The sequence below is a fragment of the Terrapene carolina genome, unplaced genomic scaffold (assembly GCF_002925995.2).
Source record: "Terrapene carolina triunguis isolate 2854851 unplaced genomic scaffold, T_m_triunguis-2.0 Scaffold247, whole genome shotgun sequence".
Lineage (NCBI taxonomy): Eukaryota > Metazoa > Chordata > Testudines > Emydidae > Terrapene > Terrapene triunguis.
Window position 1 is genome coordinate 3,022,449 of NW_020664598.1, and position 24,811 is coordinate 3,047,259.

Sequence of the window (24,811 nt, forward strand, 5' to 3'; positions counted from 1 at the left end):
CTTCCCAATAGATGGGGTGGGGATTGAAAAGGCCCAGGGAACTTGGGCTGCAAGGCTGTTTCATTGCTGTGTAGACTTCATGGCTCTGGCTGGAGCCCAGGCTCTCGGACTCTGCAGGTTGGCAGGATCTCAGAGTTTGGGCTGTGGCCCAAGCCCGGATGTCCGCACAGCAGTGAAACAGCCCTGTGAGCCCAAGTTGGCCAGCGCAGGCCAGCCACAGGTTTTGATTAGCTGGGTAGACATCCAGAGTCAGTGCATCCTGACTCCTGCCATGTGACAGGGACCTGATCTTTTGTAACCCCACATCTGATGACTGAAGCCAGGAATAAAGACCAGTCGGTTATGTTCTGAATGTCTATCATAGGATGGGAGAAGAACTTACATTTACTTCAGTGGGGCCATATGGGATGTAAATCTATGTGGCCTATATGTCTTGTGCTCTTACACTGGGTGGCTGGTGTTTTTAACGTATCTCCAAGCTGTTGAACAGTAGGATCTACATTACCTTTCCTACAGACAATATTCAGTTTTACAGCATTTGCTGCACAGGTGCATTCAGCCGAAGGACGATGATGGCTATTGCCCAGTCACTGGCTAATGCTGTTAGTGTTTTTTTCCCTACCACTCTCATTCCTGCCCCTCCTGTTTCATACCCTTCTTCTTTGCTATGGACGTATTCCAGTGCCATGCCTCGGTGCGGTTCACAATGTTCTGTTCACTTAGGGATCTGAAGAGCGTGTCTAGATCACTGCTTGTCTGTTGTCTCTGCTGAGTCCCAATTTCTTTAACTGGTTACATAACTTGGATAGTTTCCCTTTTCCACTATCTTTTGTCACTGATGCAAGTAGTTAGGCTGATTTTGCTGCTGGTGCCATTGGACTTACTTCTGCTCCATTTATGGCTATTGTTCATGAATAGCTTTCAGGGTGTCCCAGATTGTTGCAGTGGGAATGGTTGGAGGCCTTCAGTCTCAGCTCCATGCTGGGGATAGATTGATCCTCCAAGTCCCACACACAACTTAGATTTTGAAATTAATGTCTTAGATTTGTCCTCAGTGATCTCTTCTCTTTCATCCCTTTCTCGATTTTCATTCTGCTACTTATCTGCCTCTTCCTTTTCCTGGATTCAGTTCAGGTTACACCCTATCAAATACCACCAGATGGATTAACTGGGCGTGCTGTTGTGGAGCAATAAGACTCATGTATGTATTGCTGAGCACTGCAACTTCACTCCTTCTTTGGGAGTTCCCAGTTTCTCTGCAGGCCATTTTCCTCCCTTGACCCTTCTGTTAGCATTATCCATGTTTTCAAACACTTCTGTCCTTTGACCCCAGAGTTGAAGGTTGTTCCCTGAAGCAGATGTCTGAATGTTGATGCCCCAAACTTTAAGGGGTCTGTAATAGACGATGCCTCCCTCTCTCTAATTTTCTTCCTCTGGAATAAATGTGGAACTATGGCCAAGACTTTCAAAAGTGTTGAGTGATTTTAGATGCCCAACTTGAGACATCTTAAAGTGGCCTGATTGTCAGAAGGTGCTGAGTACTGGCCCTCTGCAAATCAGGCCTTTTAAGCTGTCCAGATCAGGGACCCCAAATCACTAATCATCACCTTTTAAAATCTTGGCCTGTGTCATTGTGCTAGCCAGTATTCACTCTCTGGTGCAGGCCTTTTCCTGCACCCGGATGCCTTACGCCTGACAACATACTGGAATAGTGGTCACCATTTTTCTTCTCGACTCTTCTTTCTGCAGCTTGGACAACAGCTACATCCCTGGTATCTCCTTGGCTGGTACCTCAACACTGTCCTGTAAGGGACTTTGGAGATCTTCCCCATTAGCTTATTTCACTTGTTTCCCCACATAGGCATATTATCGGGTAAATTGTCCATTAAGCAAGTGTTAAACTTTCCTCTGAAGTGTATTGCACTGGCCATTGCTAAAGAGAGGGGGCTGGGCTTGATTGACCATCAGTCCTGACTTGTCTGCTTATCTCTGTTGTCATGATTAGCTGCTTAACTCTACTGGAGTTTATTTTCCCTGGCCATTTACAGTACCTTACAGTTCTCAGGGTCCTGCCATAGTAAGTCTTCCCTGAGACTGAATTTTGGTATCTGGAGACAAGCAGATCCAATCAGTTTCTGCTGCCTTTTTGCTTCCAGTACTACCGCTGAATCCATGTGTTCAAGCAGAAATTCATCAGACCTTGCTTCTTTTGAGGTCACTGCAGGTGAGGTCACAAGTTCAGTCTGAATGCTGCTGTCAATAAATCTGTCAGCAGGGTGTGAAAAAACAGTTTGTGGACATGAGCTGCTTCATATTTTGTCCCTGAGCAGGGTGTCCAGGTGCAGACAAAGTCAGATTGCCAGGATCCCTAGCACATCCAGCAAAGTCTGATGTGCTCTCTTTAGAGCTCTGTGTCAATCCCACCTGCCGCTGGTACAATTCTGTCAAAAGCCTTGCTCAGCATAATATCTTAACCTATAGCTTTTGCTTTAATTAGAGTGAAGTTGGAATGCATCTCGTGGCAATTCCTCATGGGGGAACCAGGAACCATGGCTGATTTAGCTGTAGCAGTATAGTTAAAGCAGTACAATTGTTGTGTGTAGACAAGCCCTTAAATCCCTTTTGTTATTTCTCTCTCCTCACTGGGGTTTGCGGCTCCTTCCAGTTTAGTACCATCTGTGAAAGCCATTAACATACTATTCACTCCCTCTTCCAGATGTTAAATGAGATGGCTCCACCACTTATCTCTGCAGTACCCCTCTCTAGGCTGCTTCTCCAACTCACTACTGTGCCATTGCTTGCTAGTCTTTCTTAGAGTTTCCAACCAGGTTCCAGTTCACAGGACAGTGACATATCCAAGATGATATCGACATCAATTTTAAGAGTAAGATTCTGTGAGCCACAGTGTCCAATGTTTTACTAAGATCCATTGACTTTGTAATTTTATCTAAAAAGCAGGAGAGTTTGACTGACAAGATCTATTATTGATAAATCTTGTGCTGTTTATTGCTCACATGGCTCCATTATCCTGGGTGGTGATTGCTAGGATCATTCTTCTTTCCTTTTTTAAAGATCAGCATCTCAACTGCTTTGTTCTAGTCTCTGATGATCTCTATGGATGTTCAAAAATAATCAGGGGTCCAAAAATACGTTAGCTTCTTCCTTCACTACCTGAGGATATATAGAAACCAGGCCATCTTCTGTATTCCCTTCACAGTTCCAACCTGCTCCACTCTACTCCCAGCTATTCCAGTCCTGCCCAATCCCACCGTACCTACAGCTCTACCTTTGCACTTCAGTCCTGGCATGCAGCTCTCTCCTGCAGTTCCATTTCCCCACACTACAAGCACACACACCTGAGCTGTAGCATCCCCCACTGTCCTAGTCTGGGACCTCCCCTGAAGAGAAATAGCCACTCCTGTCAAACAAGGCAGTGATTTTGAGGCCCACCAAACTCATTTCACTGATGACCCACTAGAAGTTCAACCCACGTCTCTAAAGGAGAAAGGCTACATACAGCCCTAATTCAGCCTCTCCCCGCCATGAGACACTTTCTTTGCCCTGGACTACACTGCAGAGTTAGGTCGACATAAGGCAGCTTACGTCAACCTAACTCTGTAAGTGTTTATGCTACAATGTTGCTCCTGCTGATGTAACTTAAACTCATCCACTATGCCGACTTAAGAACTCCACCTTCACAAGAGGTGTAGTGCTTAGGTCGACGTGGTTCGGTCGATGCAGTGTCTGTGTAGACACTGCGTTGCTTACATCAACCATTGCTGCCTTTCAGAAGCCGTCCCACAATGCCCCACACTGACAGTTAAATCAGTGCCCCTGGCTCCTGGTGAGGACATGCACTGCTGACACAAGGAGCATAGTGTGGACAGGCAAAAGTGATTTAATTACTGTGGTGGCTGTGTCGACATAACTTAGGTCAACGTAATTTTGTAGTGTAGACATGCTCTTTGTCTACTCTATCCCTGGAGCTCAGGATGTGCTTGAAGCAGAATGTCCAATTTATCTTCTCTGCTGCTTTCCCCCTTCCCCTTTGCCCTTCCCCTGTCCCCATTCTCCTCTCCCTTCTGCAGGTAACATGGACCGACACCACTATGAGACCTTTGAGAAGTTTGGTAATGACACCTTCCTGCTTCACCTGGACAACGGCCGAGGGTAAGAGTGGGAGATGGACTCCTGCTGACAAGGAGTATGGAGAACAGCAGACACAGGGAGGCCATGGGAAGGATCTGGCAGGGGGTGTCTCTGCACATGCTGGGAATGATGTGGCAGCCCAGACATCACTTGTGATGTCATTGCCATATTGCTGTTGAGGTCTCTGGCCCAGGTGGGATGGACAATATTGCACAGCCCATAAGGGGCACATTACACTCATAATCAACACTCTCTTTGCTCTCCTTAGATTTGGGAGACATTCTCATGATGAAATGTCCATCCTGGCCCCTCTCCAGCAGTGCTGCAGGTAATGGCTCTCTTTACCCCTTCCCTCCTGCCCAATTCCACCCCAGAGGGGGTAACTTTCTAAGGAATCAGTGGAAGTCTGATTGTTCTGGTTCAGGAAGTGCCCTGTCTGGGCTTGGGCGACTGGATTTTTAAAGTGAAAAAGCAGGATCTCAGTCACATGGTGTAGAGTGGCTGCTGCGCCCCACCCCAGAGTTGTCGGTTTCAGCAGTGGGCGAGCGATCCCTGCATATACTGTCTGCAAAGCACTTTGGGATCAGTCAGGCTGGACGGCACTGCATGAATAGCAGGTGTTGTCGGGGCTTGGTTGATTTTTCTTTTCTCCTTTCTTCCCTTCCACCCACCCCCACTCTTAGTATCAAGAAGTCGACATTCTTGCGCTTGCAGCTGCTTGCCACGGAGCCGTACCGCCTCAGTGACGTCATGCGGGAGGCGCTGGCCTCAGACCGCCTCTCGCCAGTCCTATCAGAGCCTCACCTGGAAGCTCTGGACCGGCGGCTCAAGCGAGTACTGGACATGGTGCGGGTGTGCATGGCAAAGGGAGGCCAGAAGGAGGTGCTGGTGGATGACATGGGAAAGCTGAAACAGGCGATATGGCAGCGCCAAGAGACAAGGAGCAAAAAAGCGTGATGTGCTGAGCAGACACTCCTTCCCACCATGACCCCGAGGCTGCCTCTGCAATCTGGACACTTGCTGAATGAGAATCAGCACTGGTGCAGCCACGGCTAGGTGCCCAAATTGGGGGCATAGTCCCTGGATCTACTGATGGTGGGGAGAGGGAGACAGTTTAGATGGGGAAGTGAGTGGGGCAAAGAGACAAGTGGGAGGTCTGGCTGTAATCAAAAGGGGAACCCTACAAAGTGAACCCAGGGGAGGGAAGTAGATTTCAAACTCCGGTAAGCGTTCAGCTCCTGCAGAGTCCTGGAGCCAGCAGGGCCGGTCTACACTAGAAATGTGCATCGGCACAACTGCACCGATGCAGCTGCGCCGCTGTAGCACTTCTGGTGAAGACGCTCTAAGCCAATGGGAGAGAGCTCTCCTATCGGCATAATAGCTCTGCCTCCCTGAGAGGCGGTAGCTGTGTCAGCGGGAGAAGCTCTCCTGACACCATAACGCTGTCTACACGGTGGGTTAGGTCGGTATAACTACATTGCTGAGGGGGGTGGATTTTTCACACCCCTGAGCGACGCAGTTATACTGAAGTAAGTGTGTAGGGTAGGCCTGGGTTTAGGTAAGGCTGAGGAGCCCAGGCTACTTAGGGAGAAAGGTTGCTCTTGTGGATAAGACACTTCTGGAGACTAAGGAGATCTGGGTTCATTTTTTGGCTCTGCCATCACCTCTGTGACTTCGGATAAGTCACTCATCTCTCTGTGCCTCCGCTCCCCTTCTGTAAAAGGGGGATAATAATCATGCCTTTCTCTCACCTGTGTCTGTTTGTTTGTAAGCTCTTTGGGCCAGGGACTGTCTCTCACTATGTGTTTGCACAGCACCTAGCACAATGGGGCCCTGATTTTGGTTAGCGTCTCGACGCACTGCTGGAATACAAGTAAATAACAGATGAATATTTTGCAGGGGGATAGCTCCCAGTGGGGACTCCCTGTCTGTACAGTGACCGTTACATTAAAAATCATAGCTCCTTAGCCCACATTTAAGGTGTGTCAGTGTTTTTGTTACTCAGAGATAAGCGTGTGATGTGTGAGTTAATAAATAACCCTCGCCTAACTGGGAGCGCACTGCCATGGCTGGAAACTCACGGACACAGTAACTGGGGGGCTTTGGGGGTGCATCAGACCACCAAGGAATCATAGTCTAGTGATTAGTGTGTGGCTTGGGGAGTGAGAGGACCTGGGTTCCGTTCATGACTCCTCTACTAGTTTGCTGTGCGCAGCTTGGAGAATTCAGAGAAGTGCTGCGTAAAGCAAAAGCATTCGTTACTGTGATAGTGGTGGATCTCGTGTTGCCACTGCAGACTTTCACTGGCATCTCAGCCTGTGCCACTGCCATTACAATGCACTCTTCCTTTGCTCGGTATGTATCATTGCCCTCATCCTAGCATGAAAACAAGGTGCTAGTGACTGCTGGCACTTTAAATCTCTAGAGCTGTTCTGAGCAGGGTTGGATGATACAGTGGTTAAAAACATTGGCAGATAGCAATGGCAGGAGCTCTCCTGCAGGCTACCACCAGTGGAACTGCCCCAGTGACAGCAATGGTGGAAAATTAGTCCAGTGTAGTAGAAAAGCCCCAACAGAGCTGGAATTATCAAATCCCTGGTACACAGAGCAATGGAGTTGCCCCCTCCCCAGACTCCAATAGGGAGGCAAACCTTTGCAGATTCTCATATAATTGCCTTTCACTACTTCTTAATTCTCCCTGAAAAAGGGTAATAGCAATATACAGGACTGTTCACATTCACAACACTTTACCTGCTAGATCCTCACAACCAAAAAAGAGATAAAAGATGGTCCAGTGCTCCAGGCATTAGCCTGGGGCTGGAGAGAGCTGGATTCAAATCCTTCCTCCGCTGCAGACTTTCTGTGTGACATTGGCCAAGTCACTTAGCCTCCCTGTGCCTCAGTTCTCCCTCTGTAAGATGGAACTAATAGCGCTTCCTTACCTCAGGAGAGGATTGTGAGGAGAACTCAGGGCCAGCTCCAGGCACCAGCGTAGGAAGCTGGTGCTTGGGGCCAGGGCCGGCTCTGGCTTTTTTGCCGCCCCAGGCAAAAAAGCCTCCGGCCGCCCCCCCCTCCCCCGGCGCGGGGGGGGGGGGGGGGGGGGGCCGGGGGGGGGGGCGGAGGCCCCGCCCGGGGCTCCGCTCTCCCCCCGGCGGCCGGAGCCGGACCACCGCGCCGCCCCCCTCCAGGTGCCACCCCAAGCACAAGCTTGGTGGGCTGGTGCCTGGAGCCGGCCCTGCTTGGGGCGGCCAATTCAAAGGGGTGGCACTCTGTCCAGTATCGGGGTGGTACGTCCAGGCCTTCGGCGGGAATTCGGCGGCGGGTCCCTCATTCCCTCTCTTCCCCTTTGAGCTGAAGAGGAAGAGAGGGAGGACCCGCCGTCATCTTTTTTTTTTTTTTTTTTTTCCTTTTTGGTGGCGAAAAAGCTGGAGCCGGCCCTGGGGCAACTGCATTTAAAACTGGGGTGCTCAGGTGCGTGCTGTATTAATGGGGGTGGGGAACCCAAATCTCCCCTGCAAGGTGGGTAATTCCCATTTCCAGATGGGGAACTGAGAGGTGAAGTGACAGGTCAGAGAAGGAGCCATTGGCAGAGCCAGGACTAGTACTCAAGATTTCCCACCCTGTGTCTAAACTATTGGATCACGTGTCTCTCCAGATTTTTTCCCTCCTCCCTCTTTCTTGATAAATCCTTCACAAACTCTGCAGTGGTGACATCACTGCATCTCCCATGGGAACAAAAGGCATCAGTCTTTTAATTACTGATGGGATTACATGATTTTGCACTTGGAAGAACCTGGATTGTGGTCTGGTGGGGAGGGGGGGGAGGGGAGGGGAGGAGAGCAAGTGAGCCGCAGTTTCAGCACAGTTATCTAAAGTCGTAGCAAAGAGAAACAGAAACTAGCCAGCCAAGGCTTTGGGAGAACAGCATCAATAATCTGCCTTTCCTCTTCAAATGCCCCCTGCTTGAATTTTCTCTCACCCCCGCACGTGAGAGTTGTTCTTTTAAATGGCACAGATCTATTCAGGGACTAGCACCATATTTAGTCCTGGTGGCTCAGCACCTAGATTATCCCCCTAATCCCTCTAGGGGGAGTTGGAAACTAATCTGCAGTAGTTTTCCGTCAACAAAAGCTGCGATGGGGGAAGGCAGGTGCTGCTAGCACTGTTGGTGGTGCTACTGTTAGGCTGTGATAGCGTCCAGGATGTGCTAGGTACTAGTGTTCCTGCTTTAAGGAATGGAGAACTTGTGTTACAGGGAGAGGTTAAAAGAGTTTTAAATACATCTAGTTTGGTCAATGATGATAAACAGGGGATTCAGTCTCCGAGTAACCGGGTTGTACACAAGGAGAGAGGGGCATACGGTGGGATTTAAAGGAGTATAACTAAGGCCTTGGTTGCACTGACGGTACATCTACACTGCAATAAAAGACCAGCAGCACGGCCGTGGCGGGACTGGGTCAGTTGACTCAGACTTGGGGGGGCTGTAAAATTGCAATGTAAAGGTTGGGGCTTGGGCTGGCGCCTGGGGGCTCAGATCCGGGGGGAGGGGGTCTCAGAGTCTGGGCTCCGGCCCCAGTCTGAACGTCTACACTGCAATTCTGCAGCCCGAGCCCAGTGAACCCAAGTCAGCTGACCCAAGCGCTGAGACTCAGTGCCTCAGGTGCTTTATTGCAGTGTAGACATACCCTGAGTTACCAGCAGTCCAGCCCACCAGTGGTAGCAGTGGGGAGAGCTCTAATGTAGGCTGGCTGCTAGGGTGTCAACCCCCATGTTGTCTAGGCCTGCTCTCAGCTGGGTTAGATGACCTGGCAGTATAAACACCAGAGCCTTGCTTACACTAGAGCTCTCCTCAGTGCCACTACTGGTGGAGCTGCACAAGCAGCTGTACAATGGTGGTGGTGGTGGTGGGGGGTGTTAAGGAAGAGCTTGGTCGAGACACGGACGTAATGGGATGAAATTGAGCAAAGAGAACATTTTAGCTGGATGTCAGGAAACCATTCCTACCTGGCAGCCTGTGGCGGGTCTATTGCATGTGACCTATCCTCCCAAGGGAAAGGATGGGATAAAGCCCTGGGAACGTACTATAGGGAACATCCCTGCTCTGGGCAAGGGGCAGGCAGGGACGTGCGAGAAGTATCCAAATAGGTCTTTGCCATCTCCAACACCTGTGATTCTACATCCTTTACAGCTTTTGGGAAATAGAAAAAAACTTTGGCTGGGGATAGGCTGTGACCCACCAATCTCGTGTCATTTGTGGCTCCAGGACTGGATTTGAACCCATGTCTCTAGAGATCAAAGGGCAGCATATTTTTCCCCCAGGTTTTATGCTTCTGAAATGGCAGAAACTACCAGTCATTGTCCTGGCTCCAGGAGACAGGAATTTCATATTTCCTGCCCAGGGCTCTGTCCTTAACAGTTACCAGGGGCTTTGTTGTTCTTTGTTTCGGTTTGAGAGTTTTATTTATTTATTTGTTTGTTTGTTTCTTTGTTTGGGGGTGGGGATTGGCTTGGTTAAAAGGCTGGCAGCCCCTGTTCTCTGCCAAAATGGGGGGAACTTGCCCCTAGTTATATAATGATGGCATGTGTGTGTGTGGGAGAGAGAGAGAGCCGGACAGAAGAGGGCAGGTCAAGTGCCTGCTGAGTGAGCTAGGATGAGTGCTGGTCATTTTTTCCACAGAGGATGGGAGCAGGGGGAAAGGACTGGAGGGAAAGAGAGGAGCACTGTTTGGGCATGACTGATTCCTACAGCTGCAGGAGGTGCTGTAACCAACACTGGCTGTAAAGGCACCTGGCTAGTGCGAAGGATTTGGAGTCAGTGAGAATGTGCCCATTTACACTGGGGCTAAATTTGGGTCTCTCTCTTTGACATTCCATATAAACAGTTCCCAGCACAATCGACTCCTGAAAGCAGAAGCAGCACCACAACCCTAGGATATGGGAACCCCTGAAGTGGCCAGGCCCAGGCCATCAGAGGTGCTCAGTAGGGGTGGAATTAACCCATGCCCCCCTCCCCACCACCACCTATTAAAGAGAGAGAGAGCGCAATATCAGAGGGATAAACTGTCCAGACATGCTCATGGTGAGCTAGAGATCACCAACTGCTCCCCCACCCCTGCCCCAACAGGGACTTTGAGTCATAATGCAGGAATTCCTGAAAAGAAGGGTTCCCGTCTGGAGACTACAAAGGAATCCAAGTGGCAGAGTCCTCAGGGGTGAATTGTGACCAGACTGAATGGATTGGCCAATCCAGAGACTACATCCTGATCCAGCAAAACACTAAGCATGCAAGAAATCCCATTGAAATCCTGTGCTTAAATGTTTTGCAGGATTGGGGCCTACATGACAGAAGAAAGACAAATCATAAAACAAAATGATTGTTAAGAAAGATAAATGATCTGGAGGGGGAGGGAAATCAATGGAAACATTAGAAAAGGGTGAAAAACTATAGACAAATCAGTTGGGGGAAAACAGATTCTGCAAGCCTGTAGAAAAGGGACTGAATTAGAAGAAAAAGAATAGACCAGGAAGAGAAAAAGGAAAGAAAGAAAAATACATAACAGTCCTAGTCTATTATTTTTACTGTAGAGAAAGTTTGCTTCATGCAACATTTTGAAGCTGTGGTTTAATGGTGAATTGGCTGCTTCTAGCAACAGCAAAAAATCCATCCATTTCCCTTGGCTATGAATGAGGGACGGTGATCTTCCTTTCCCAGGCCGCTTTGGATGCTGCAGAGCCACCTTAATTTTCTTCCTGAAAGTTGACAGCTGGGTCTAAGAGATTGCTATCATAGCTGACATCACTTCCGGTCACCTTATTTACATACTTCAGCCTATCTTGATACTGAAAGGTGAGACCTAAGGTGAAAAAATGGGCTTGTGCCCTATTGTGATAAACACAGGAGGCCCAAAAGGTGTTTTCCACACACACCCCATCCCTGCTTGTTTATTTTTATCTTTAAACTATCCTGACTGTCAATACTCTTTCTTCCTGTCCTGCTAAAGGACTCATCGGTCTCAGATATACCTTGTGATTCTTATGTTCCCTCTCAAAACTTTATAGTGCTCGACAGATTTTTTTTGTCATGCTTGGAAATAATCAGGTTTTTTAATTAAAATCTCCTACTTTGTCAATGTTTTTCAAGTCCCCTGTCTGTCTTGCATGGACATGGAAGGTCCCGTAACACTTTTCTTAACAGCATGTTGTTGCCCCCATGTCTTTGGCCAAAATTTCCCTGCACCACATGTGTACAGCATACTGCACCACCAACTACCATTCCCCACCTCACGGGGGCTGCAATTCCAAGCAGGTTTTTTGTCTACATTGTGAAAAAAAAGTCTTAAGCAATCTGCAAAGAGAGCAGCAAAACTCGTCTGCCTGGTAGAGTTGGTTCATTAACAAGAAGTTGAACCAAACTGTATTGGAAAACTTGGGGATGTCATAAAGTAGTTGCTTAACCCAGGGTGTTGCCTTTTGGCAATGGACTGTTTAGTACAGGTTTCACTGTATTTTGTAAAGAGCTGTGGTTCTTTTAGTGCTATAGGATGCAGTAGAATCTTGCTCTGGAAAAGTCTTTGTGATCCCCAAACCCTAATAAAACTGAGGGTTGGCAAAGTCGGACATGTATTGTAATAAGGGCGTAACACACAAGTGCTGGGACCTTAGGAGCTTGATCTTTATTTCCTGTCTCCATCACCTGACATAGGTCAGTATTATAATTACAAAAGGTTAATACCCCATCACAGTTGTATCCACTGACTACAGCTACTGTTGCACGGACGCAGGGCTGAAGTTGTGCTTTATTTGGTGGGAATTTATGTGAGGGGTGGAAGCTTCTGCTCTGTAATATGTATACTAACTGGTGCAATATGGTCAACCCTGCACGTTCAAAAATCATGAGTCAAGCCCCAAAAATCATTAGATAACTTACAAATCATGGGGTTTAAAAATAATAAATTGTGAGTCTTTTTATTTCATTATATGCATTGCTATAACGCCTCCAGTCTTTGCCACAGACTTCCCATGTGACCATGGACATGTCACTTAGCCTCTATGTGCCTGTTTCCCATCTGTACAAGGGGGATAATAGTATTTCCCTATCTCGCAGGGTTATTGTGACGATACAGAAATTAAAAATGACAGTGAGACCTCAGATACTATGGCAATGACGCCATTTAAGTACCTTAGACAGACTGACTGCAGCGCTTAGACTTAGACCTGGACCCCAATGCACTAAGCGCTGTACAAACAGAATGAAAACACTGTCCTTGCCCCCAAAGAACTTGCAATCTAAGTATTTGCTTGCTTGCTTTTGAGCATTCACATTTTCAAGCTTACAAGCTCTAACAAGGTCCAGAAATGTACTTTAAAAAAAAAAAGAGGAGGAAAAAAAAAAGAAAAGAAAGCAGAGTCTCACATCATCACAGGACTCCAGGAGCTAGGGCTTTAAGAAAACACACGTAATAGTGCAAGACTCGCAATGAAATCACAAGAGCTGGCAACGCAGCTGGGTATTGTTACCTTGGGGGAGGAATGCGTTGCTGCTTTGGCTTTGTAATTATTTGTAATAGAGGGAGAGCTGGGGTTACATCACCCTGCGTTCCAATCCAGACTGAACAGGAAAGCCAAGAAGCCACCATTAGACTGGGGATGGGGGGCAAGATGCTCCATTGTTACTGCAAGGCAGATACTTTGATAAATAGTAACGGGGATGTGGATTAAAGCTAGAGCGCCATTGTCTACCCGGGTCTGTGGGGCTGATTAGCGATCGCCTAGTTTGCCCGCTCCTTGGGGCAGGGGCTGTCCTGTTCGTACAGCGCCGGGCACCCTGCAGCCACGGGGTGCAGGGTGCCCGGCTCACGGGTTAATGGCCGCCCTTGGGACGAGCTGGCTTCCCGCCGCCCGGGCCAATGATGGAGCCAAGCGGCGGGAAGGCGGGGCCCAGCCGGGGCCTTTGTGTTCGAACCGCCCAATGGGGGCGGCCGGCGGCGGGTGAGTGGCAGCCCCGGCCCGGCGGCTCCGGCAGCGTGTGGCAGTGACAGGCGCCCGCCCCAGGCCGTGCTGCGCGCCGCGCCCGGAGCCAGCCGCTCTCCGCGGGGAGCCGAGGGGCCGCGTGCCCGGAGCTGCGCGGGGCCGAGCCGGGGCGCTGCCAGCGGGGCTCAGCGCCGCCCCGCGTGGGACACAAAAGGCGCCGACATCGCGGCGGCTGGAGAGCGCAGCGGGGCGGGGAGCGGAGCCTCCTTCCCTCCCGAGCCAGCCCGCGGCCTGGAGAGCGCCGCAGCCAGGTGACAGCGCACCCCTCGCCCCCGGCCGGGCTCGCCCACCCCTTCTCGCGGCGGGCAGCGCCTGGCTGGTTGCCGCGGAACGCACCGCTGCAGGAGGGGATGTCCCGGGGCGGGGAGACTCAGTGGAAGCAGCAGCCCGGGAGGGGGGTTCCCAGTTTACTCCCCTTCCCAGTTTGCAAGTGACCGGCTCCTGCCCCTCCTCCCCCCGCGCCGAGACTCGTTCTCCGCCCCTCTCCCCCTCCGCCGGCCCGAGGGGGGCTGCCGCTGGCACCCAACTGTGGAAGTTGCAGTTCCTGCCTGAGCCGGGCTAGGATCCGGCTCCTTGTCCCCCTAGCTGGTCATGGCCCCGCAGGCCTGGCCCGCCCGTGGGGCGTGAGGGCACCCAGGAAGCAGGAGTGGAGAGGGGCCATTTCTGCAGAGTGTTTGCTTTGACAAGGGGCCAAGCTTATCCCATGCTTGCTGATCTCAGTGGCCTTAGCCCAGGGCTGAACGTGCCTCCCTAGCTGCATTTGGAGGATGCCTTGTGCTACTGTTGTTGGGATGTAATTAGTTCCCCCAATGTATCTAGAAGGGAGGAGTTTGGAGGCAGGATGTAAAGGGTGGGGGGAGGCACGCACAGAAATGTCTGTGCTCTAGCACGGTGTGGAAAGAATCTGGGCAGGATGCGTCCACAGAGCGGGAGTTGCCAGGGCGGGGGTGGGAAGGCGCCAGATATGGAAGCATCTTGTGGAATTGTGCCAGGTCACAAGGTGGGATTGAAAGTTGTTACTTGGTTCAGTTTAACCCAGGCTTTGGCACAGTCCCTGTCCAGCAAGACAGCAGTTAATGTGAGGAGTTTGTGCCCATGTGGGTGGGCTCTTAGAGGAGGGAATGAAGGGAGGAGGAATTTACAACCCTATAAACGGTGCAACATAGTGGTGGATTTGGGCCAAGTATCTGCCTCTACGGCTGTTTCACGTTTTGGTTGGTGTGCTGCAGGGAGGCTGCTTTATAGAAACAGGTGCCAGGCAGGCACTTACATGGACGAAGCTTTGCTCTTTCTGCAGGACATGTGTTCTTTTTCTGTCCACGAGACCTCTAGTCCCAGTCCGAGCCAAGCTGTTTGGCTTGTGACATACTGGAAGAAATAGGCTAGTGTCTGCCTGCTGGCTTGTGTAGAAGCTGAGCTAACTTCTTGTTGTTGGAGCAGCCTGGGGCACTGGAAATGGAGGTCATGGGGAAGGCTGCAGGTGCCGCGTCAGGCCATTTACTGGACTAGTGCTGATGCCCACCTGGCCCCCTAACGCTGCCAGTGCATCTCGGTCCTGACCCATGGCGTCCCTTGCTAAGTTAGCTTGGCCTTGGCTGAGCAGAGATTGCTCGGTCATGCTGAGCTGTTGGGTAGTGGTGAGAGGAGACTGGCTGAGATCCACTGAACTCTCCTCACTTTTGGCACAAGGCAGGATTTGAAACCATGTTTGTAGGGGTGAGAGGCCAATGCAATAACCCTCGCCCCACCCCACCTTCAGGATAGGAGACCGCCAGCCCAGTCTGTTCTGAGCTGCTGCCTTTCAGGCTTTGCCCGTCCCCATGACTCTCAGGTGATGCAACCCCTGAGACCCCAAATTCCAGTGACATCTCAGGGAGTGAGGCTGGGTGAGTGAGGATTGCATCTGTGCATTCAGAGCATCTCCAAGGCCCTTTCTCCTGTCTGCCCCACTGCAGGACATCCCTTCCTCTCCCCCACAACTGAGTGCACATTCGTGGGCCTACCCCCTGTTCAACCCAGCGCCAGGCAGTACCTTCGAGTTCTCATGCTCCCCCATCTCTTTCTGTTGCTCTCCCAGGTACCTTGTTGGGTAGTGATTGAGTCTCCTCTGTCATGTCCAGACGCAGCCAGCGCCTCGGGGCCACCCGCTATTACCAGGGTGATGATGATGGCAGCAGCAGTGGTGGCAGTTTGCTACTGGGTGGCCAGGAGCCCCCCTTTAGGGACAGTCCTAACAGGTAAGAGGGTGCAGGGTGGGGGGCCAGTATACCTCACCCCCACCTGCAGCAGGGTTGCGAGGTTTGTCCGTAGCCCAACTTGAAAACGGTGAGGAGTCAGTTTGCCGTAGTGTGAATTTCCACTCCTGAGCCGCAGGTCAGGGGTCACTGAGAGTCTGTCCAGAGCTCCTTACACCGTTCGGTGGGAGGTGAGGGCCTGTCCCTGAGCGCTCCGCGCTTATCCTTAGAGGGTCAGGGTAGTTAGGGTCTGCCCAGGGCACTGCATCCACTGGTGGTGAAAGGAGCATAAGAGAAAAGCTACTGCTACTTTCCTGGCTTTATCAGCCAGATTTCCTTGCCCACCAGCCCACGGCTGGCTCTGGGTAACCCCAGTGTGCCTCACAATCCTCTTGCACCTTATTCCTCCCCAGCAGGAGCACAGCGCTCTCGCTTGTCATGCATATTTTGGCATTTCCTGGCCTTGCCCTCGCTCTTGTACCACCGAGGGGGATGCAATGATCAAAATGGGGGCTTGGGGTCCAGCTATGCACGGTTACACAGAGCTGAGTCGTCAAGCTTGTGCTGGGAGGCCCCCGGTAGCCTGGGTTATGGGTTGTTGTCAAACCGTCTTCCCCAACCCAGCAACCTCTCCTGATCACAGATACCTTCCAGGAAAACCACAGCAGCTACAGAGGAAGCAGACAGGAAGCAGAGGGCAGGGTGTTCGCTTGAGGGTGGCAGGATGGTGCCTGTGATAGGCCAGAGGTGTGTGTGGAGGGAGGTGGCAGGGGACTGCCCCCAGCTGGGCTCTTATTTTGCAAGGATGGATGACAGCAGTTTACACTGTTTAAAATGTGCTGCCGTGCTCTGGTTCTCTCCTCGCTCAGGCTGGTTTCACTCCAATGACTTCAGCAGCGGTGTGAGTGAGAGGAGGGGAGGCAGGGCCCCGGGCAATGTAAAGCCTGACTGGAAGCAAGGCTGGCTCTGGCTCGCCACTCTCCACTTCCCCCTTGTCACCCTGCACATGTGCATGCAGCTTAGGAACTCTCTCTCTTTTCCTTGCTCCGGGCAGGACCCTACGGAGGAAATCGAGCAGCATGAAGCGCCTCTCTCCAGCCCCCCACCTGGGACCTACCCCTGCCACCCAGACCTCCTACTACAGCGAGTCTGTGATCAGTGAGTCCTACCTGGGCAGCAGCAGGGGACTTGCTGGTGGGGGCAGCGCTGCCTTTGATGACCCACAGGACAGTGACTCCTACTGGGGTGAGTGCTGTCTCCCCTCGGTGCCAGCTGTACCCTGTCCTGTCACCCAGTGGGACCCCAGCCCCTCTCCCTGCAGCAACCCTGCCCCCCCTCCCCTTTGATGTGAAAGAAAAACATATTAACTGAGTCCTGGGCTTTGTCTCCAAACTGCTTCACCAATGGGACCCCAGACCTGCCTTGGAAGGTGCCCCCTTTGCTGGGAGCAGGGGACACATGAGAGGGAATGGAGTCTTCTCAGCTCCTGTCCACTGGACTGCGCAGGTTGCCAATGACTTGAGTCAGTGGTCAGAAAGCCATGCACACACACATCCCCCTCGCAATAGAGCAGCCCTGAGTGAAGGAACGCAGCCCCACAGGGGAAGACTGTTGCCCTTCTTAGCCAGTACTGATGGGGCACCAAGATCAGTCCAGGGGAATTATCAGGGTAGCAGGTATTGGGATTGCTGAAGACCACGGTAAGTGCGTAGGGGTGGGCCTCCCTAGTACTGCGAGGGTAATTGGGCACACCCTGAGTCACCAGCAGCGAGCCCGCTACCCTACAGAATTCTGTCCCCTCCACTGGCCCCACTCTGCCTGGGGAGGAAGAGGAAAGAGGGTGTTGGCTAGTTTCTCAAGGGGACTCTGTTTCCTGGACAGGTGGGGAGCTCTCCGCGAGGAGGAGGAGAAGAGGCACAGGAGGTACGGAGTCCAGTAAAATCAATGGGCTGGCAGAGAGCAAGACTTATGACACCTATGCCTCTTCATCTGGCTACTCCTCTGAGGATGACTATGCAGGTAGGGGTGGCTCTGACACCCTGAAGGTGGCAGCAGCATGGGTAGCAGTAGCAAGGTTGCTGGCGGAAGAGGCCTCCCAATAGAGACCCACTTAGGTCCTGGCTCTATTGCATGGGGAGAGAATAACCTCACAACCAGGGCAGGCGATCATCATTCCAGGCTCACCTCAAGCCCGGCTCTGTGACTGCAGAGAGGTTGGAGTGGGGTTCCCCCCTCACCTCAGGCCTGTCTCTGCGGCTGGGGGGAGAATAGTTAATATTCACTCACTAAGGCATCAGGGCCCCCCCCACTGGATGCTGGAAATCCCACACGCTATTCCAAAGCCAGTGAGTGAAGACATGAGACCTCAATTTTGTGATATACTGCCTTTCCTTCCTTCCTTCGTGCCAGGTCGCTCTTCCTTGGACCAGAACAGCACTGGTTCTGGGTTCAGAAATGCCATCTCACGAGCAGGCTCTTTTCTCTGGCTGGTGGTCACTTCTCCAGGTAAGTGTGGGGCCGTCAGCATTCTCTGTAGGCAGCATTCTTCCACGCACACTGACGCCTGCCACCCTCTATGCGCACACATGCAGTAGTCACGGGTCAGAAGGGTATTTTCTCATGTGCTTTTTAAAAAGAAAACAAAAAAAACCCCATGGAAGTAAAAACCATGCCCGCTAAAGGACTGTGAAAGTTAGGAAAGAGAGATGCATGTTTTTTTTAGGAGACCCGGTACCAGGGCAGGAATGAGGGCATTGCCACAGGTCCCAGAGCTGGAATAGCCGGAGTACTGAAGGCAAGTCTGCAGTGTGTCTGTCTTTGAGATGGATTATTCTTACTTATCATTTGTTTAGCACCATTGGTGTGCTTGGTCTTTGCAAACCCGAGAGAGAAAAAGTCTTTACATACCTCAAAGGACATTATAATGACATTTATTTCTATTGTGGTACAGTCCAGGGGGCCCATTAATACTATTTATTTATATTGTGCCTAGAGGACCAAGTCAGGGATCAGGGCCCATTGTGCTAGGCGCTGAACAAACACACCACTAACAGATGATCCCTGCTCCAAAGAATCATTGCCCAACACACTAGGTGCTGTAGAGTCTAAATTAGATGGTGATGCTGGGCTAGATCATGCAGTAGGTGAGCAGGGATGGTCAGCACTCCTAGCAGAACAGATCTCATTCAATATAATGGATTTCTTTCTTCAGGGAATTAATGCCTCAGGGAAGAAGTGCTTTTAAGGTGGGATGGGCGCTTCTGTTTGTGCAGCACCTAGCACAAAGAGGTCCTGGTGCATGACCTTGGGCTCCTAGGTGCTATGGTGGTCATAATAACAACAAAGGGTGAATAGCTTTTCTAAAGAGCAGGGAGAGGGCAAGAACTCCGGAGAAAGGAAGCAGGCGTGCTGGCCAGAGTGCGAGGAAGATACGAAAGGGGCATCTGACTGTTCTGATGCCATGTGTGGGTCTTTGCAGGCCGGATCTTTGGACTGTTGTACTGGTGGATTGGAACCACGTGGTACCGCCTCACCACCGCAGCCTCTTTGCTGGACGTCTTTGTCTTAACAAGGTCAGTGCGGATTGGAACCAGAGACAGAGGGAAGCAGGTTGGTGTGGATCTGGACAGGGCAATGGACAGGTGGAAGGTGTGGGGTGGGGAATACAAAGTCCCCACAGGGAAGGAACTCAGTGAGATATTCGTGTGAAGGACCCCAGTAAAGCTGTGAGGACAGGGGTCAGTTTTTTGTTTTTTGTTTGTTTTTTTTTTCTTGTGGCCAAAACTGACTGGACCCAAGCTGGGCTGTGTGGGTTGAGATTCAGGGTGTAACTTGCTTCCAGAACTCCCCCTTCTCCGCTGCCTAGTACTGTCCAAGTGGATGCAGAAACTCCCTGGGCAAGAGGGCATGGGTAGCTGCACTGATGTCTGTTCCTCGTCCCCTCTGCTCTCCAGGCGCTATTCAGCTCTGAAGAAACTCCTTCTGCTCCTCCTGCTGCTGCTGCTCCTGGCTTCCATTGCTTATGGTGAGTCATCCCAGGCTCCCAAGCTGTTCTCCCTGCCCCCCTCTCTTATGCCCTGGACAGAGTGGCTCTAAGCTCAAGAAGACATCCTGAGCTCTCTGTGGCAATGTGATGGTCCTGTGAGGTCACAGGAGAGCCCGCATCCCTCTGTGCTGTACATGTGTCTGTATCCAAAGGCCCGCTCCCTAAGGCAGGTTCCAGTGAGCAGGAGATACTTTCACAAAGGGCCAGGATGTTGTGAGTTTGGCCCTGGCCCATGTAAATCCAGCATTAGCGCTATGCTTGGTAACCACTGTTTAATATTCTGAACCCATCCCCTGGGTCCCAATCGCCTGGACTGTGAGGGGATCCAGCTCCAGTTCCGAATGCTACAGCTGACCCTTATCTCCAGAATGAGTGAAACCAAACCCTCCCATCCACCCTCCCCTTGTAGCCCTTGGCTTTGTGTTCCCAATTTGTAGTTTAATGATCAGAAATAAAACCAAACTGAATTCTTTAAGGTTCGAACCTCCAGGGTGGTTCAGGTAACTTAATTTTGTGAAGGACTGTGAATGACATGAGTGATAAAACTAAAGACTTTATTTAATATCAAATACACCTCTACCCCGATATAAAGCTGTCCTCGGGAGCCAAAAAATCGTACCACGTTATAGGTGAAACCGCGTTATATCGAACTTGCTTTGATCTGCCGGAGTGCACAGTCCCGCCCCCCCAGAGCAGTGCTTTACTGCGTTATATTCAAATTTTGTGTTATATCGGGTCGCGTTATATCAGGGTAGAGGTGTAGTTAGTTAAAGAAAACAGGCATGCTCTGCATTTATGCTTACGTTCTAAGATGAAATGATGTATCCCGTGGAGATCAGTCCTGGATGAGAAGAATGGGTGTAATCCTTTCTCTGTACCTGGTTGGTAGATGGGCGCGCCAATCTAAAATTAGTGTGCTGTCCTTCTTATAATCATTTATAACAACACTCCATAATTAATTAGCATTAAGCCTGCCTTTTACCATATCTATATTTCCACCACCATAATTAAAATACCTTCTACTCCCTCACTGGCAATTTAATATTAGATTTGCCTTTAATTAATAGCTGCATAAATGCCATACCAATGACTATCCATATAGAGAACATTTTCCAAAACAACAACGTTTTATCTAAAACTATTTTGAAAAACAGCTAGGACCAAAACATGTTTTGCAACATGACGGGGAGGCTATTTTTAGGAGATAGATTTATTTTTTTTTGAGCCTACTTATGTTTCAGCACATTCCTGTATAACATAAGCAAACAATCTCTGTGGGCTACACCCTATAGCAGCAGTCCCCAAACTTTTTATGTGTCCCCCCCCCCCTTACCTGTAATGGACTGCACCCCCCCACCCCAGGAGCCGGGGCTGGGAACCGAGCTGGGGGCAGAGCAGGGGTGGGTGGTGCTCCATTCCTGCCCCCTGTGGGGGCTGGCCTGGGCCCTGCTGCACCTCCGGGCACACCCCATAGTTTGGGGACCACTGCCCTAGACCATCTGGGTCAGGAGCCGAATTCTATTGCTTTGTCCTAGCTTCAGCATCTACAACACTGCAGGGGGCTCTCTGCTGCCTCCTGTTGTGGTGATGGTCATTGCTGTGAACTGCAACAAAAATGTGTACCTGAATGAGAGGAGCCCACCTTCTGGTCACTGTGGTGAAGTCACAAGGCCTGTTTGCTTTCTGTTCCCATCTGTGAGCAAACAGTCTCTGAAGCCTGTCTGGGCATTTCTAATGCACCTCCATTTGTGGTCTATTGTACACACCTCCCCCACCCCCACACACTTTAACCAACCAGTCCCCTTTTTGTGATGCCAGGTGCTTGGTATTTCTACCCCTTTGGATTCCCGATGCTCTACCCTGCCATGTTTTCTTGGGGAGCAGCAAAGCTTTCGCCCCGTGTTGCTGGGGAAGAGGAGGTGCTTAGAGCCGGGGATTCGTCTGCGTTATTTCGGGTGAGTGCCAGAGGGATCTGGGGTGAGGGGAGCTCTAGCATTTCTGCTCACCCCTCCTGCTAACGCACCTACCCCTTAAAATCTCCAGCAGCAGGGTTAGGCAGACTGAATGTGGCTGAGGGACTCCGTCTCTAATCTTGAGAGCAGCTCCCTCTTCCTTGTCCCTGCATCTTTCATTTTCAGGGCATAGAGACGTCTTTAGCCTCTGGGCCTGGATCATTTCCCACCTGTGTGAATACAGCCCCCTCTGCTAGCTGAGCAGAGGTAGGGTGACCAGACAGCAAATGTGAAAAATCGGGACGGGGTGGGGGGTAATAGGAGCCTATATAAGAAAAAGACCCAAAAATGGGGACTGTCCGTATAAAATCAGGACATCTGGTCACCCTAAGCAGAGGTGCCCCTTTAGTCTGAGATGGATGCGTGTGCCTGCATGCGCATCGCTGCCCTCTGCTGGGGTGTGACTTATATAAGTGCTCACTTATATAAGTTCCTTCCACTGGCTGAGTGGGGGGCTGCCCTTCAAACACCTCTGCAGTCCAGTCCTGCCTGTATTTGTTCACACACCACTGCCCCCTGGTGGAGAATGGAGGACATGCTTGTATATATCCGCTCCCTCTGCAGCCTGCGCTGGTGGGTCATGGTTGGGTACAGAGCTGTCAGGATAGCTGGGTAAAGCTGCCACTGTGTGTATTGTTTGTGTTTTTTGTTTTCTTTCTTTTTGCCACCCTGGGGGTAAAAGGCAGAGCAGCAAATCCTGTCTCGGTTTCAAAGTCTGGAGAAACGCTTCCAGACCCTAGAGGCGGAGGCATCCCGGCTGGAGAAGCTGGAGCTCCAGAGAGGGGTGGCGGCCGGGGGAGGCCTGACACACGAGGCCACCCTGACACTCCTGGAGGGGCTGGTGAGCCGTCGAGAGGCTGCGCTGAAGGAGGACTTGGCCTTGCACGTCCAGGTAGGGGAGGTGGGGGCCTCTCCTGGGGAAACCTGGCCTGCTCCACCTACTTCTCCTTTAAAGTCACAGCCACCTCTTTCCTTCCTGTCCCCCTGGCCTGTTGCTGTGGGGGTGGGAGAGGGAGAGGGGGGATCATAAGGCTGTTGGGCTGGGGGTCAAGGTGGGTGGGTTGTGGGAAGGGCTGATGGTGGTTAAGTGGTAGGATTGGGGTCAAAGTGGGTGGATGAGGGTGGCATGAGTGGGGGTGGGGTTGGGTGTGTGCAGGTGAGGGTGGTGGGTACAGGGAGTATGATCTGGGGTGTGTGTTGTGTAGTGGGATAGGGTTGGGGCAGCTGGAGTATGGCAGGTATGCCATAAAGGTGGATGGACAGCAGGTGTGGGGGAGAGGATAAATTGTGGGTGAGGTGGTGTATGTGCTGATCTCGCATCTGCTCACCTATCTCCCTGCAGAGCGAGCTAGATACCATCCAAGGCCAGCTGCAGAAGGATTTAAACGGGCGCCTGGAGAAGATTACTCAGGCATCTCAGGTAAACTGACCTCCCTCTTTAAAGCATGCAAGTACCAAAAACAGGGGATGCTACAGTCCAGGAACTTTGCTCCTGTTCAAAAAGAGGTGTCACTATAGGGGCCAACCGCGCTTAGGGAAGGAGGTGCATTTCACTTCAGTGCCTGCAGCTGTGGGACTGCAAGCGCATAGGGTCCCATAAGCTAAATGCAGTTGGACTGGATCAATTCTCGAATAAGGAGACCACCAAGGAAAACCTAGGTGCTGCAGGAAGTGCTGCTGGTGATGCAGCAGGATTTGCTCTTCCCTTGAATTAGTAGGTGTCCTGTGCTGCTGATGGAAACCTAAAACCCAGGCCCTGACTGCTTGTGTGAGTCAGGATCTCATACCACTTTTCACAAGCGATGAGGCGTTGGCTCTGAAGAGCTTGCGTGTTCTAGGCACAGTCATACATTAACACACAACAACGCCCTTCCTAAAAGGTGGCGGATTCAAAACATACAAGCAATACTTTTTCACACAATGTCTAACTAGACTGCGGAACGCACCGCCACAGGAAGTTGTTGAAGCCAAGAACTTAACAAGACTCAGAAAGAGATTGGACACTTACATATTTGTAACAATCACATCCAGAGTTAGCATAATTAGGAACAAAAATGTTGTAGGGGATACTAACCTCATGTTTCAGGGTTTCAGCCGGTCTCTGAGGATTAGAGACCAGGATGAGACCTAATGAGGGGGACAGATTATCCCATGCATGCCTACTAAGGGGTTCTTACACCTTCCTCTCAAGCATCTGGTGCTGACCACGGTCACAGACAGGATACTGGGCTAGATGGACCTGGGACAGGTCCAGATTAACTGTTTGTGGGCCCAGTGTCTGGACTGTGGTCCGGCCACCTACTCTGCCCGCGCTCCAACCTGAGGCCCCGCCCTTGCTTGGGCTCTTTCCCCAGAGCCACGTGCATGGGGGGGCAGAGGGAGTGGAGAGAAGTGAGCGGAGCCAAGGCCTCAGGGTGGCGCTCGGGGGTGTGTATGGGGGGCTTCTGAGTGTGAGCACAGTGCAATTGGCACCATTTGTAAACCCGGTACTGACCTGGGCTCTAATCCAGTCTGGCAATTCCTGTGTTCCTACGTGAAGTTGTTACACTTTCCCCTCCCTTCCCCACCCATGTGACAGATCTCATCCTGTCATGTTTGTTTCCTTTATACTGCTGCTTTCACAGGAGGTGGAGGCCCGGATGCTCCAGCTGAATTCAGAATGGCAAAGGTAATCCTGCCCGTCTCTCGGGAACTATTCAAGTGTAGCCGTGTAGTCATAACCTGTCCTCAGCCTGCTTGGGCTGATGAGATTTCTAAAGGAGCCGGTAGCGGGAGGCGTCGGTTAGGATCCTGCAGGGATCGCTCTTAAGCCTGATCTGGATCCCGGGGCTCCATGGCACATCTACGATACCAAACTGGGAGGGGTGTCGGATTCTGATGCAGCCTGGAAAACGGCAACAAACGTGGGCAGGAACCAAGATGAGATTTGACTTGGAGACCAGCAAGGCAATATGTGGAGGGGAAAGGATCCAGCACACAGCTAGTGGGCGGGAGAGAGCGAAACCTGGAAAGCAGGGATGCCGAAAGGGAGGTGGCAGCAAGGCTCGGCAGCCTGGTGGATGTGCTCTTGCAGTTTTGAGATGGTGGCAGAGAAAGCCAGTGTGCTCTTTGGCTGCCTGTGCAAAGGCGGTGTGTCTGGGAGCAGGTAGACGGCCGTCCCTCTCTCTGTGACTCTGCCAAGATGGCACCTAGATCACTGTGCTCAGGTCGGGCACAGCAACCCCAGGAAGACATCAATAAATTGCTGCTCTTCTCTGAACTGGAGGCGCCATGGCGTAGCTCGCTGCCTCCATTGCACCTAAGCTGCGTTCTGCTCATTTTGCTTTATTTCCCCCCCCCCC

The 24,811-nt window shown here is 51.3% G+C and overlaps 2 protein-coding genes across 2 annotated transcripts in view; both read left to right on the forward strand.

Annotated features, from left to right (window-relative positions):
* LOC112112720 (extracellular serine/threonine protein kinase FAM20C-like) overlaps positions 1-5,106 on the forward strand; it is a 17,738-nt gene extending 12,632 nt beyond the window's left edge. The window contains exons 8-10 of the mRNA XM_026657480.1: positions 4,089-4,170; positions 4,418-4,477; positions 4,833-5,106. Of these exons, the coding sequence (XP_026513265.1) occupies positions 4,089-4,170; positions 4,418-4,477; positions 4,833-5,106 (416 nt within the window). The remainder of the gene's footprint in view (positions 1-4,088; positions 4,171-4,417; positions 4,478-4,832) is intronic.
* Positions 5,107-13,201: 8,095 nt separating this feature from the next.
* The window catches only part of SUN2 (Sad1 and UNC84 domain containing 2), a 25,505-nt gene continuing 13,895 nt past the window's right edge, over positions 13,202-24,811 (forward strand). Inside the window, exons 1-11 of the mRNA XM_024208734.2 lie at positions 13,202-13,430; positions 15,257-15,416; positions 16,468-16,658; positions 17,295-17,432; positions 17,823-17,918; positions 18,892-18,985; positions 19,367-19,437; positions 21,277-21,413; positions 22,153-22,362; positions 22,813-22,890; positions 24,095-24,138. Coding sequence (XP_024064502.1) covers positions 15,292-15,416; positions 16,468-16,658; positions 17,295-17,432; positions 17,823-17,918; positions 18,892-18,985; positions 19,367-19,437; positions 21,277-21,413; positions 22,153-22,362; positions 22,813-22,890; positions 24,095-24,138 — 1,184 coding nt within the window. The 5' untranslated portion in view covers positions 13,202-13,430; positions 15,257-15,291. The remainder of the gene's footprint in view (positions 13,431-15,256; positions 15,417-16,467; positions 16,659-17,294; positions 17,433-17,822; positions 17,919-18,891; positions 18,986-19,366; positions 19,438-21,276; positions 21,414-22,152; positions 22,363-22,812; positions 22,891-24,094; positions 24,139-24,811) is intronic.